We start from the raw sequence: 12595 nt of genomic DNA on the forward strand, positions 1-12595 counted from the left end.
CAAAATGTCAAAAGTGCATTTAAACCCAATTATCACACACAAGACTCAAGACTACAGGAAAGCCCACCTTGTTACCTATTAATATTTATAATATATCAAATGTATGAAAGAAGATTAGGGCCACATGGAAAAAATATAATGTTATTTCAGATCTTTAACTCAGATGACTAAAGGTCATAGTTCTGTCCAGTCATCCCAGTGGAGAGACACTGGTTCCTTCATGTCATTTCCTCATCTCTCTCCCCGATCTCTGACTCTATCCACAATAAAGGCATAAAAAGCACCATAAAGCAAAGTCCAAATTATTCTCTTGAATTTACGACTTTAATCGTAAGAACTATACATTTTTAAACCAACAATCATTAAAGAGTTTAAGATGAAAGTTCAACACTGTTGATAAAATCAGTCGCAGATTTTCATTCATTCAATGTCAAACTGGGCTGCACGGTGTTGCAGTGGTTAGCGCTGTCGCCTCACAGCCAGAAGGTTCCTGGTCCGAATCCCGCGTCAGGATCAGACAGAAGCCTCACTGTGTGGAGTCTGCATGTTCTCCCCGTGCATGTGTGGGTTCTCTCCAGGTACTCCAGCTTCCTCCCACAGTCCAAAGACATGCTCGTAGAGTCATTAGGCTAAGAAGTGAGTTTGGCTGGTTGTCTGTCTCTATAAGTCAGCCCTGTGATTGACTGTCCAGTCCAGGGTGTAACCCCGCCTCTCGCCCAATGACAGCTGGGATCAGTTCCAGCGACCTCAAACAGGAAGAGTAATATAGTTAATGGATAAACGGACGATGTTAAACATCTCCTGTCTTCAGAGTGATGATCATCATGAGCACGCTGTGGTTTCCTGGTAGAGTCGATCCAGCCAGCTCAGGTTTGTCAGCATCGAATGTCTCCAGGTGAACGTCCACACAGTTCAGCTTCCACCTGTGCAGCAGCGCTTCAATCGACCAATCAGCACTGAAACACAGAGAGGAGGCTCTAAAGTAAAATAAACGGCAAAGATCTGGATGAACTCACTCTAAAGCAGCCTCAGTGCAACGGAGAAGAAGTATTTCAGATCATTTCCTGCAGTAAAAAAATTCTCTATATAAGTAATACAAAGTATTTCCCGATGAAAAGCTGTGGAGCGGATGTAGAAAAGGCATGCAAAGGAAAAAATATACTCAGCTACTAGAACCTTAACAGTTCTTAAGTGCAGAATAAATGTATCAACAACATAACATACATTCTGAATACATTACATTCAACATTCAAACAGTGATTTTTATCGTTGAACTCAACCTTCTCTCTTGGTACGTTGTCCAGAACTGAGCTGAGGGGTTTCTTCTCAACAGAAAAGCAACAGTAACGAGGACATCTTCAAAATCTGAAACAATTTTTAAAAAGTAAATTCAGGTTTTCCAAACAGTACACAGGCTCAAATATGTTGATTGTAATGTTTCTGAAATGACCGACCCTGTGGCTCATAGAAAACGTCTGAACCCAAGATGACGTCCAGCTTGGGGAGCAGAACCAGATCAGGCGAGACTTCCCCCCAGGTGAGACCCAACACCTCCACATCCTGGAGGCTGTTGGCTTCACAGCTCTGCCTGCAGTTCTCCAGACACAGTGGGGTCTGAGCGTTGTCTGACAGGATCACCTTTGCACCACACTTTGCAGCCAGAACACCTGGCAGACTCACACCTGCACCCAGCTGTGGAGAGAGTGTGTCAAAGTCAAAGTCAACTTTATTGTCAATTTCAAAATATGCCAGACATACAGTGGAATCGAAAATGCGCTTGTCTCCGTCTCACGGTGCGATACAACCAAAATAAGGTAAAATAAGATAAAATAAAATGAGGTAAAATAAGATAAATAATATTTACAGTAATAAATTCTAAATTGTGTAAAAGGTACAAAACAAAATGTTAAATAAAATAAAATGTTAAATAAAATAAAATAAAATGTTAAATAAAATAAAATAAAATATAATGTTAAATAAAATAAAATAAAATATAATGGTAAATAAAATAAAATGGTAAATAAAATGGTAAATAAAATAAAATAAAATATAATGGTAAATAAAATAAAATGGTACATAAAATAAAATAAAATGTTAAATAAAATAAAATAAAATATAATGGTAAATATAATGTTAAATAAAATAAAATAAAATGGTAAATAAAATAAAATAAAATTTAAAGAAAAAAAATGTGACATTAAATGTGCTGCTTCTTCTTCTCACCTCCAGCACAGTCTTGTCTTTCAGCTCTTCTCTTTTTGTCCATAAATACTGAGCCAGCACGACTGCACAGGGCCAAACATACATGCCATATTGTGGATCCAAAACCTGAGAATTGGGGTCACAGATTAACAGGAAGTAAACTGCAAAATGCTGAACAGAGCACAACTGTGTGCACCAGATGTGCCGAATTAAGTGGAAGACTCTAAAGTATAATTTAAAGTCTCTGTTCTTTATTTTAGCATTTGTAAATAGTTTAAAAACACTTAGTCTTCATAAATTGACATTTTTTAACACCAATTCCAACACAAGACAACTTATTAGTATCAAATTGTTCAAATCAAAGGAATACAAAACAAAAGCTGTTACATTAGAAATCAGAAAAGGTTCAGAAACGTTAACACACCTCTGGGATTGTGACTGAAACGGACTCCTGTTTGTTTTTCGTGCTTTCTTCAAACGTGAAAACTTTGTAAACAATGCTCGATGATTCGGCTCCATCTTGTTCCATTGTGCTTAAAAACAATAGTTTACAACACCGACTATTAAACGGACACTTTGTCTTCTAGTGGAGGCAGTTTCATTTATATTCATATTGATTTCATATTATTAGCAGGCATGCTTCTGTACTGTTTCCGCATTGACCAAAACAACCACAAGGAACAGCCAGTGAATTCCATGTAAACGCCAGGCGGGAAGGCTTGTTCTACATCCCATCCAATCAGCGGTCTACGACTATGCACGCTGTGGCCAATGAGGTTTCTACTTTTTCAACGGGGGGGCGGGTCGTTCACATGTCAATCAGTTGCCTAACACTGAGGTGCTAGCAGGCTTCTGAGCGGAGTTGTTCATCAAACTGTGTCGGCAAGGCAGGTGTTTAAAGTGTCCACACATCTGTTGGTGTAGATTTAAAGACTTGTGAACATAAAATACGACTTGTGGCTTTGTTGTCCGACCAAAATAAATAAGGTGAGACTACCAGAGCAGCGGAGCTAGCCCCCGGTTGAGCTAGTGAATGTGTTTGTATGGTCGCTGAGGTTAGCTCCGCAGCTAGCCGAGCAGAGATAACGCACGTTTTTCTCTTTCAAAGTCCTTAGGAGGAGGAATGAACCATAAGAGTAAGAAGAGGATTAAAGAGGCGAAACGGAGCGCCAGACCCGAACTGAAGGATTCATTAGACTGGATAAAACACGGTTATCATGAGACTTTCGACCTGTCGCACCACACCGTAAAGGTAACTGTCAATATAGCATTCAAAGCTAGGCTAGCACCAGGCTAGCCGGAGGAGTGCAGCTTGTCACGTAGACAGCAGCCGGTGTTACGCAGAGAATTGTATACCTGCATGCAACCTCCCGGAAGTGTTTGGAAACGGTACAAATGTTGTTTCTGGGGGCACATGTGTGAAAACAAAGTATCTGAAGCTTATGTTTAATAAACGTTTAGTGTCTTTATTATTCTGTAGACTCGATAGAAGACGCATTAAATTAGCCTGAGAAAATAGGACCAAACAGTGTTTGACTCTAAATAAAATGTAAAGGTGGATGTTAAATACGTCAGAATAGTATTTTAAGGGTGGCTGTAAAATATGGCAGTGTAGAAATTTTGTTTCCTATAATGTTAAGTTGTCCTGCGAGGTGAAGGCACTTTTTGGCAGGGATGCATTTCTCGGCATAACACCTGTATTTGACCTAAATCTTCAACATGTTTGTGTTCGTTTTACATATATTATACGTTACAAAACCATATAACTAACCACATACTGTACTGTTTACATGTAAGAGGTCATATTGTCATATAGTAAGGTAGAAGATATGTCGTTGTACCTGAAATCTTTGGCATTATTCTTTCCAATAGACAGAAATAATGCACTCTCATGTTAATGGGAAATATATGTGATGCTTCAGTAGTCCCATAATCCAGACAGAAGGAAGTTTTATGACAGTTAATATGGATTATACTCACAATGGACCAAAAATCCAAAAACCATATCTCAATATTTTTTTCTAACGAAATAACAAAAAAGTCAAATCTTCATGGGCCACATGTCGTTGTCACAACAGCTTGTTCCTAAATGTCGACATATAAATTAAAAAATGACATTAAAAAAAACCTGCCAGTTTGTGAAATAAAACAATAATCATATTATACCTAATGATCCAGAGAAGGCGAGAGGCAGAGCAGAGTGAAGAGGGACAAACAGAGAGGAGAAATAGTCGCACTGGCGGCTCCACCGATTAAATGTATAACGGGATTGTTACGGAAAATAAACTATATTGATGTAAACAATATTGTTTTAACCTAAATCTCATTTGAAAATGTATCTCTATGTCTTATAAACTCAATATACCTCCCAGCTCTACTTCAGATAACATGAAGAGATATATTTGCACAGAACAAAGATGACAGATTTCTAACTGTCTACACTTCCTGAAAAAAGGGAAATATTTTGTCCTGTATGAACAGTAGAAGCTTACAGCAAGAATGCATGTTTCAGTGATGCTATGAGGACACAGCTGTTTTTCTAAGACTTAAAAGTGTCTCCTGGAAGGACAGGTTGCACAACCCACTAACTGTCTACAGTTACAGCAGTTTCTGCTGCTAACAGGACGAGGGAGTGCTGCAGGGTCAGTTAGAAGATGTGATTTTAGGACTAAGTGAGTCGAGAAGTTATCGCAGCTGATGTGATGTGTGCTGACACAGTCTGTGTGGGTGGACCCCTCAAGGTATCAAAGAGGTGTTAAAGTTGTTCTTTATCGCACTGACCTGCATACCTCAGCACAGGAATGTGTTGTTCAAATAGACACACCTGGCCACTGTATTGTGTCCTGACATCAGCCCCACATTAAGCCCCTTGTATTTTGTCTTTCTACATAGATAAGTTGTGAAAAACCCACAAGGTCTTTAAAAAACTTTAAACAGAGCGACTCTGATTCATAATCTAACTAAGATAGGTGCTAGAAATGTGCTTGGACTTCAAAAATACAATCGTTCTCTCTTAAAGGCCCTGACACACCAAGGAGACGTCATTCCAAAAAGGGGAAACCGGAAGAGGACAGAGAAGAGTGCAGATATATAAACCGTTGTCATGTTATGAGAAGACCATTTTTACCCCGCTGTCGCTCACCCCTCGTAATATAGGTACTTCTAATCGAGAGTAATATCTGATAAACAGTTGGCTCTTGACTGTAGTCGCTTACTTGCTTTGGTCACTTCCGTCTTTCTTCTCGTGCACTGATTCGCTTAGCTGAAAGCCAAATCCGACGGGTAGCGACGGAGTCTGACACACCCCAAAAAACAGAGCAATGATCGCTCACCGACGGTCCAACCAGGGCTGACGGCCGACGATCTCCTTGGTGTGTCAGGACATAAACATGTAAATGACAGCTGTGTGATACTAATATTTGTTGTATTACAGGACAGCGTTGAGCGTGTCGACACCCTCCACATCACTCCTGAAGAGTTCATCCAGCGCTTCGAGCGGCCTTACAAACCCGTCGTTCTGCAGAACTGCCAGGAGACCTGGCCTGCTCGGGAAAAATGGACTCTGGAGCGCCTCAAACGCAAATACCGCAACCAGAAATTCAAGTGCGGAGAGGACAACGACGGATATTCTGTGAAAATGAAAATGAAGTACTACATGGAGTACCTGGAGACCACGAGGGACGACAGCCCGCTCTACATCTTCGACAGCAGCTACGGTGAACACGCCAAGCGCCGGAAGCTGCTGGAGGACTACGAGGTGCCGGTCTTCTTCAGGGACGACCTGTTCCAGTTTGCAGGAGAGAAGCGCAGACCCCCCTACAGGTTTGATCTTTGTTTCTTTTGAACTATCCAAAGGTTCAAATTAATGTTATGAAAAGATAAATAGAAGACGACAATTCCCACATTGTTCTACTCCTCGCGCCGTCCTCTCAGGTGGTTTGTCATGGGCCCGTCTCGCTCTGGCACGGGCATCCACATCGACCCGCTGGGCACCAGCGCCTGGAACGCCCTGGTTCAGGGACACAAGAGGTGGTGTCTGTTCCCCACAAACACGCCCCGCGAGCTGATCAAGGTGACCAGAGAGGACGGAGGCAACCAGCAGGACGAGGCTATCACCTGGTTCAACGTGGTTTATCCCCGAACGCAGCAGCCCAACTGGCCTCCAGAGTTCACCCCGATGGAGATCCTCCAAAGACCCGGGGAGACCGTTTTTGTGCCTGGTCAGTGACGGAATATCACGATTGTTTAACATCCTTTGAGCGACTTCCTCTGTTTTTGGTGCCTGACACACAGAGACAAAAATAGCAAATAGGTTAATAAAAATTAAAATAAGAATAGTCACATAAATCAAATCAAATAGGAGGTAGACTCAACAACAGATATGTTGTTTGAACAGAGGGTTAAAGGCTGTTAGATACATGAATATTTAAAGGTCACATATTCAGAAAAATCCACTTCCCCATGTTCCTCTAACTCTAACATGTGTCTCTAGTCCGTCTTCAAACCCCCCAATGATGAGAAAAGTCCATCCTCTCCGTCTTCTGCCTGCTCCACTTTTCAGAAAATGTGTGCTCAGACAGGCTGTTTGGAGATTGTCCCTTCATGACATCACAAAGGGCAGTAGCCCCTCCCCCAGGTGGGTGACACTCCCACAGCTAGGTGTTTGTTCTGCCCTCTGAGTCTGCCTTCTCACCGTAAACAATAGGACATGGAGCGAGAAAGCACCGAGTACACCCAAACCCTTCCAGAGAGGGGGCGTGGTCAGACACAGCTCATTTACATATTTAAAGGTACAGACACAGAAACAGTCTGTTCTGAGCAGGGCTGAAATAGAGGGGTTTATAGACATGATCAAATACAGGATCAGAGTGGATTTAGAACAAGAAACTTCACTCAAATTAAAGAAAAAACATCACGTTAAAATTGAGTAGCCATTCCTCAAACATTTGCTGCAAAGCATGCTGGGATATCGCTGGTTAAACCCAATTGGATTACATGAAAGCCAAAGGTAAATGCCTGACCCTAAACACAGTAATTTATTTGAGCCTATGTTGATGATTATAATCGCCTCAGGACAGCTGCCGTGTGTTAAGGTCTGCAGGTGATTTTTAAAAAAAAATTCAAATCTGAACACGTCCGGCTTTAAGAGTCGGAGGATCCCGCTCACAGCATCGACGTGCTGCTGTTGGTCAATCAATCATTTTGTGTAAATGGTGGACGGTGAGTATTTGTCCTGGTTTTTAACAGCCAGTCATCCTCACGCTCAGCAGTGACCACACAGGTGTGCAGACGGTTCAGACAGCTGAGTGTTTCCGGTGTGACCTAAATCCACTTAATGCCCGCATAGCTGATGGTGAGGAGGATGGATTAAACCCAGGAATTAGACCTCACCTGTCTGACTCTTTAGAGACAACACGCTCCCATTAAGCTGGCTACACACTAGACGATTTTGGGGCCAATTTGTCTCCTTCAAAGATCGAAACATGTTTGATATTTATTTTATTCATTTTTCTTAAATACATTTGTGTTTTCATTCTGTTTTTCTGGGTGTTTATTGTAACCAGCTGTGTATCCACAGGCGGGTGGTGGCACGTTGTTCTCAACTTGGACACGACGATCGCCGTCACTCAGAACTTTGCCAGCACAACCAACTTTCCCATTGTTTGGCACAAAACTGTCCGAGGACGGCCCAAACTCTCCAGGAAGTGGTACCGGTAAGAAAAACATGCAGATCACACGGAGCAATGATTAGAATCATCCCCGGATATCTCAGAGTCAGATTTAGAGAATCAACACACAAGGACTCCTAATGCACAAAAATACAATCGAGTAAAAATATTAAAGAATATTATTTATTACATGCAAAATAAGTTAAACTCTCTGCAGGAAAAAAAGGAGTGTGATACACTCACACAAAAGAACAAGACTTCAGATAAAACTGTAGCACCACTACTGGGAACAGCAAATACAGGGGGGGGGGGGGTGTAAGGAAACAACAGCAGGTGATGACAGAAATGTTTTCAGAGCTGTGAGGGGAAAAAATCCTCAAAGATCTGTCAGTGACATCTGACTATGGACGATGAAACTCATCAGGAATCCTGAGTGGGGAACGAGACAAAAAAAAACAAAGCATCCTGCCGTCACATCAACGGAGTTTATCAGTGGAAGGTTATTGACCAGCCTCTGACTGAAATCCTCTCCAAACATTTCAGAATAAAATCTCACATGAGAAGAAACAGCATTGATAAAGAATCCCAAAACAAAACAACCAACCGACGGTTACATTTCGAAACAGTACGAGAGTTTCAGAGGAGTTCGAGGTTTCATGGCAGAATCAGAATCAGAATCTGGGTTTATTGCACATTTACATTGTACATTTCCACATACAAGGAATTTGACTTGGTGTATTGGTGCTAAACAATTAACAAGGAAATAAAGCAGAACTAGCAACAACTTAAATATTACAGTATAAGAAGATATTACAATATATAAAATATAATTTAAAAATGTAAAATATAAAGAATAAAAAAATAAAAGTACAAAAGGTGAAATGTAGGAGCTGTGCAGTGTACTATGAGAAAAAATCTTAGTGTGTGTAACTACTCACAGAGTGCATGTAAGGAAGATACATTTTTAAAGTCCAGTGGGCGTTAATGTAACTCATAAAGAACAGTTCAGCATTTACATTACAGACTTTGTCAGTCCGCTTTAACGCTGTCTGATTTCTTGTGTTTGATTTTTGTCTTGTAGTGTCTTGAAGCAGGAGAGGCCTGACCTCGCCGTGCTGGCAGACAAAGTGGACCTGCAGGAGTCGACGGGCATCGCCTCCGACAGCTCCAGTGACTCCTCATCGTCGTCCTCCTCCAGCTCGTCTGACTCCGACTCTGACGTATGTGCTCACACACACACACACACACATGTTGCACTCTCACATGACGTAGAAATACAGCTGGACAGTTTGTTCTTCAGGTGGTAGAGACGGTGCAGATCGTCCACCAGTTGATAGATGGTATTAGTAGACAGATAAAGTGTTTCTGTTGCAACCTCAGATACCTGATGAGGGGCATGACAACTTTGTTATTGGTGGTTCTTCTTCCTGGTCTTCATCCTGATGTATTTATAACTGGCACTAATGATGAACGTTTGCTTTCTTCTCTTAATGCAAAAATAAACAGAGCAGTCGTCGTTCTCTCTTATAGTTGCTGAAATACTCTTCCTTTGTTGGTAACACAAAGTCGTGCAGTCGACTGTCTTTCCTGTAATCACATGTGAGCAGCTCAAAATGAAGTTGTAATGAAACAGGAAGGTTGTGTTCTCTGGTTGTGTGTTTGAGGTTTACACTCTGCTGCTCTCTCCGTTTCTATAAATCAGCCTCACACGTGTCGCCTGAAGTTAGCCCCGCCAACAGCTGCTAGCATGTGACACATGTCCGTAACATAACACACTCTGCACACTCTGTCTCCTGCAGGCAGAGTCGGGCTCCGAGGGGGACGCCATGTCCCACCGCAGGAAGAAGAGGCGGACCTGCGGGATGACGGCTAACGGGGACACCAGCGGTCAGGACGACTGCGTCAGCAAGGAGAGGAGCTCGTCGCGGTGACGTCCGGTCCCCGTCCCACCTTCACCTGCCTCCTGCTGTGACTCCTCCGCCCACAAACACACTAAAACAGCTGCTTCCTGTCCAGGTTAGGTACATGGCCGAGTCCCTGAATGAGCTTTAGAGACAAGATGGCCGCCCGCTGCTGAGAAGTGAGATACATTTTTTAAGGAGGAGGATGTGCGTGAGGCCTGCCACCACTGTGCTTTCAACGTGAATCTTTATCTGTTTGTCTCTGTCGGTTGTAAATGTGAGGAAACATGAAGAGAGAGTATGACCAGTTACAAACTGGGGAAGGGGAGGGGAACTGGGAACTCCTCGGGGGCTATGAAATCTTTGTGATGTCAGTTTGAAATAGAGGAAAAGGAGGGTTTTTTTAAGGGTCGGGACACATTCAGCCACCAGTGAGGTTCAATACAAAAAAAAATGGATTCTCTTCTTTGATCATTGTTTAAAAATATCAGTGCAGTTTTTTTTACCAGCACAAACACAATATCTAACTCCATGATCCAAAGAGGTATAAACTAGCAGCATGAGCCGACAAAGGCCTGATCGCATCGTGCAGTGTTGCATGAAAATCTCGTTGAAAAATAACGTTCAAGTAGCTCAGTCTGATACTGATACTCATACTGAGATGTTCCAGGAGTGACGACATGCTGCGCCCCTTTCTGCAGCGAACATCGTCAGACAAAATTATCAGCAGCCAAACAGAAGGATTTGGCTTTCAAGAGACAAAAGTAAAACAATAGAATTAATTAGGTAAAATAGAGTTTAAAAAAAGGCTAAAACAATAAATGAAAACACAATACCAACTACGGAACTGTAAGGAAGATACTGGCCACCTGGAAAGAGTATAAAGCACCTTCATTACGGGTTGCATGATATCAACGCCCGCCCCCCCGTCCTGCTCCTGCTCCTGCTCGTGGTGAATTTTTCTGAATACTTCCTGCTGCGTTCACTTCACACATCAGCTCACCCTGACTTGCGGGAGAGAGGCTGACAAAAGTCTTAAAAAGAAATCAGGACAAAGTCAAGAGTGTAAAAATGTAGCTGTTTTTGTTCACACAAGCAGCCCAAAGCTGAAAATGTTCCTGAGATAAGAGTGTCTTGATGCTAAAGCAGCAGCTTCGGCCTTCAGGATGAGCAAACTTCTCTGTGTGCGCTGCACGGGTCATGAGCTGTCCTAAGGTTTCCACACGCTCACTTGTGTTTATTTTGTACTTCAGTTAGAATACCAGACAGCAGGGGGCACTACATTCACCAGAATGCACTGCTGCATTTAAATCTCCAGAAGGATGGAGGAGCTTGAAACGGCATTATTATTGAGATTTTTATTTTTTTCAGGATGTGCATCTTGTTGAGTAACAGCAGATCTTTAAACGTTTGACGTGTTGAAGCTGCAGAGACGAGTTACTAATCATTGATTTACTGTAGACGACAAAGAGGCGACTTCTTCAGATGAAGTCAGCGAGACTCAAAAGTATTCAGTAATGAATCGGCTGATTGGAACGGGAATATGTCAATCAATAAGAAAACAATAATACTTAGAGTGTCTTTATAAGCAACTCTAACAAAAGAAATGTCTCCAGCTTCATATTTCTGTTTTTGTTTGTTTTTCTTCGTCTCCTGTGAACGGGAACTGAATCTGAGGTTTTAGCTGCGAGTCGAACACAACAAGAAATCTGAAGATATCGTCTCTGACGTTGTGAAAAGCAGAGATTTCAACAAATGCACCAGAACATAAAAACCTGATCTTGCATGTGTTTATGAAGCGTCTCAGTTTATTTGAAAATTTTAGCATTTAGGATGTTCTGTTATTTACATTTAGGAGGAAAATAATAAACCAAACCACTAACGCAGATCAGGAAACACAAAAACAAGATGAGACCGGCAGAGAAATATGCCTGGCTTTTGTCATCTGTAATCCAAACATGGAGGGGGGAACGTACAAAGGAGGTGTTTAATAACGTCCAGATTATTTTCAATCTCAAATCAAAAGTGTCTGTCCGTTAGAAAAGAACAAACACTTCAGGGTATACTCAAATTATCGCCTGATTAACTCACAATGAAAAAATCAAAAGTTTCAGCGTCCTGACGATGTTTTCCCTCGTTTATATTTCTCTCCTAAAATCATAAATCTGTAAATCCTAATACTGTAAATCGGTCTTGTTTTGTTGGACAAACAGTCGAAAACCTCGAGATTCAGTCACTGCAATAGAAATCAGAAAACTCACTTTAAAATAATGAACTGTTAATTGTTAAAAGCTGCTGATTGGTATAAAGTCTGCTCATGTTGAAGCTTTTTCTGAACCAGTTAATCCTTTAAAATCAGCTGTGACGTCCTGCAGAAGCAAACGTTTGTGAAGTTCATGTGAATCAGTTGCGTTAGACTAAAGTGCCTATTAAAGAAGCGAGGGAGTACGTGTGTCTGCCTGTAGGGGGGGTCGGGGGGGGGGTTTATGTTTCTGTGTTTTTAATCTGTCATCAAAGGCGCGATGTTTTCGTCACACGGTGCCTTCTGTCTCTGTCGTCCCTGAACCGATCGATGACGAGCTTTAAAACAGACGCTGATGCTGGTTCTTGTCTCCGGGTTAAATGTTGATTCTTGGAAAAGAGACGCTTCAGTTTGTTGTTCAATAAAATCTTTTCTATGACTAAAAACTTTTCTGTCTGGTCGATCTTTACGCTTCAAACTGAACCTTACATGTTCTGCTGTACTGGATGAAATCTTTTGGTTTGTTTACTCTAACACAGGTACAAAATTAAAAGTTGTCTTACTCTGATCATCGACAAGAG

The 12595-nt window shown here is 41.7% G+C and overlaps 2 protein-coding genes across 3 annotated transcripts; one reads left to right on the forward strand and one right to left on the reverse strand.

Moving 5' to 3' along the window:
- Positions 1-302: 302 nt before the first annotated feature.
- On the reverse strand, positions 303-3036 carry mettl23 (methyltransferase 23, arginine). The gene is made up of 5 exons (XM_061065467.1): positions 2627-3036; positions 2224-2328; positions 1455-1692; positions 1281-1365; positions 303-956 (listed from the first exon to the last, which is right to left on the reverse strand). The coding sequence occupies exons 1-5, from the start codon at positions 2729-2731 to the stop codon at positions 791-793; spliced, it is 699 nt and encodes a 232-aa protein (XP_060921450.1). The 5' UTR covers positions 2732-3036; the 3' UTR covers positions 303-790.
- On the forward strand, positions 3022-12460 carry jmjd6 (jumonji domain containing 6, arginine demethylase and lysine hydroxylase). 2 transcript variants are annotated; one of them, XM_061065465.1, is made up of 7 exons: positions 3022-3189; positions 3311-3454; positions 5636-6024; positions 6136-6422; positions 7781-7916; positions 8953-9091; positions 9671-12460. In XM_061065465.1, the coding sequence occupies exons 2-7, from the start codon at positions 3326-3328 to the stop codon at positions 9800-9802; spliced, it is 1212 nt and encodes a 403-aa protein (XP_060921448.1). In that variant the 5' UTR covers positions 3022-3189; positions 3311-3325; the 3' UTR covers positions 9803-12460. The 2 variants fall into 2 exon arrangements, with proteins under 2 accessions (XP_060921448.1, XP_060921449.1); XM_061065466.1 differs by having other exon boundaries at positions 3318-3454.
- The last annotated feature ends 135 nt before the right edge of the window (positions 12461-12595 follow it).

This window comes from Labrus mixtus, chromosome 20, assembly GCF_963584025.1.
Source record: "Labrus mixtus chromosome 20, fLabMix1.1, whole genome shotgun sequence".
Classification (NCBI taxonomy): Eukaryota; Metazoa; Chordata; class Actinopteri; order Labriformes; family Labridae; genus Labrus; species Labrus mixtus.

What these genes read in the sequence shown, in the direction of transcription:
- mettl23 (XM_061065467.1), bottom strand. Translation starts at nt 2,731, where the DNA reads ATGGAACAAGATGGAGCCGAATCATCGAGCATTGTTTACAAAGTTTTC. An exon ending in CGTTTTCTATGAGCCACAGG is followed by an intron (nt 1,366 to 1,454) that starts GTCGGTCATTTC and finishes AAATTGTTTCAG; the next exon opens with ATTTTGAAGATGTCCTCGTT. An exon ending in ACAACGTACCAAGAGAGAAG is followed by an intron (nt 957 to 1,280) that starts GTTGAGTTCAAC and finishes TCTGTGTTTCAG; the next exon opens with TGCTGATTGGTCGATTGAAG.
- jmjd6 (XM_061065465.1), top strand. Translation starts at nt 3,326, where the DNA reads ATGAACCATAAGAGTAAGAAGAGGATTAAAGAGGCGAAACGGAGCGCC. An exon ending in GGAGACCGTTTTTGTGCCTG is followed by an intron (nt 6,423 to 7,780) that starts GTCAGTGACGGA and finishes GTGTATCCACAG; the next exon opens with GCGGGTGGTGGCACGTTGTT. An exon ending in CGTCTGACTCCGACTCTGAC is followed by an intron (nt 9,092 to 9,670) that starts GTATGTGCTCAC and finishes TGTCTCCTGCAG; the next exon opens with GCAGAGTCGGGCTCCGAGGG.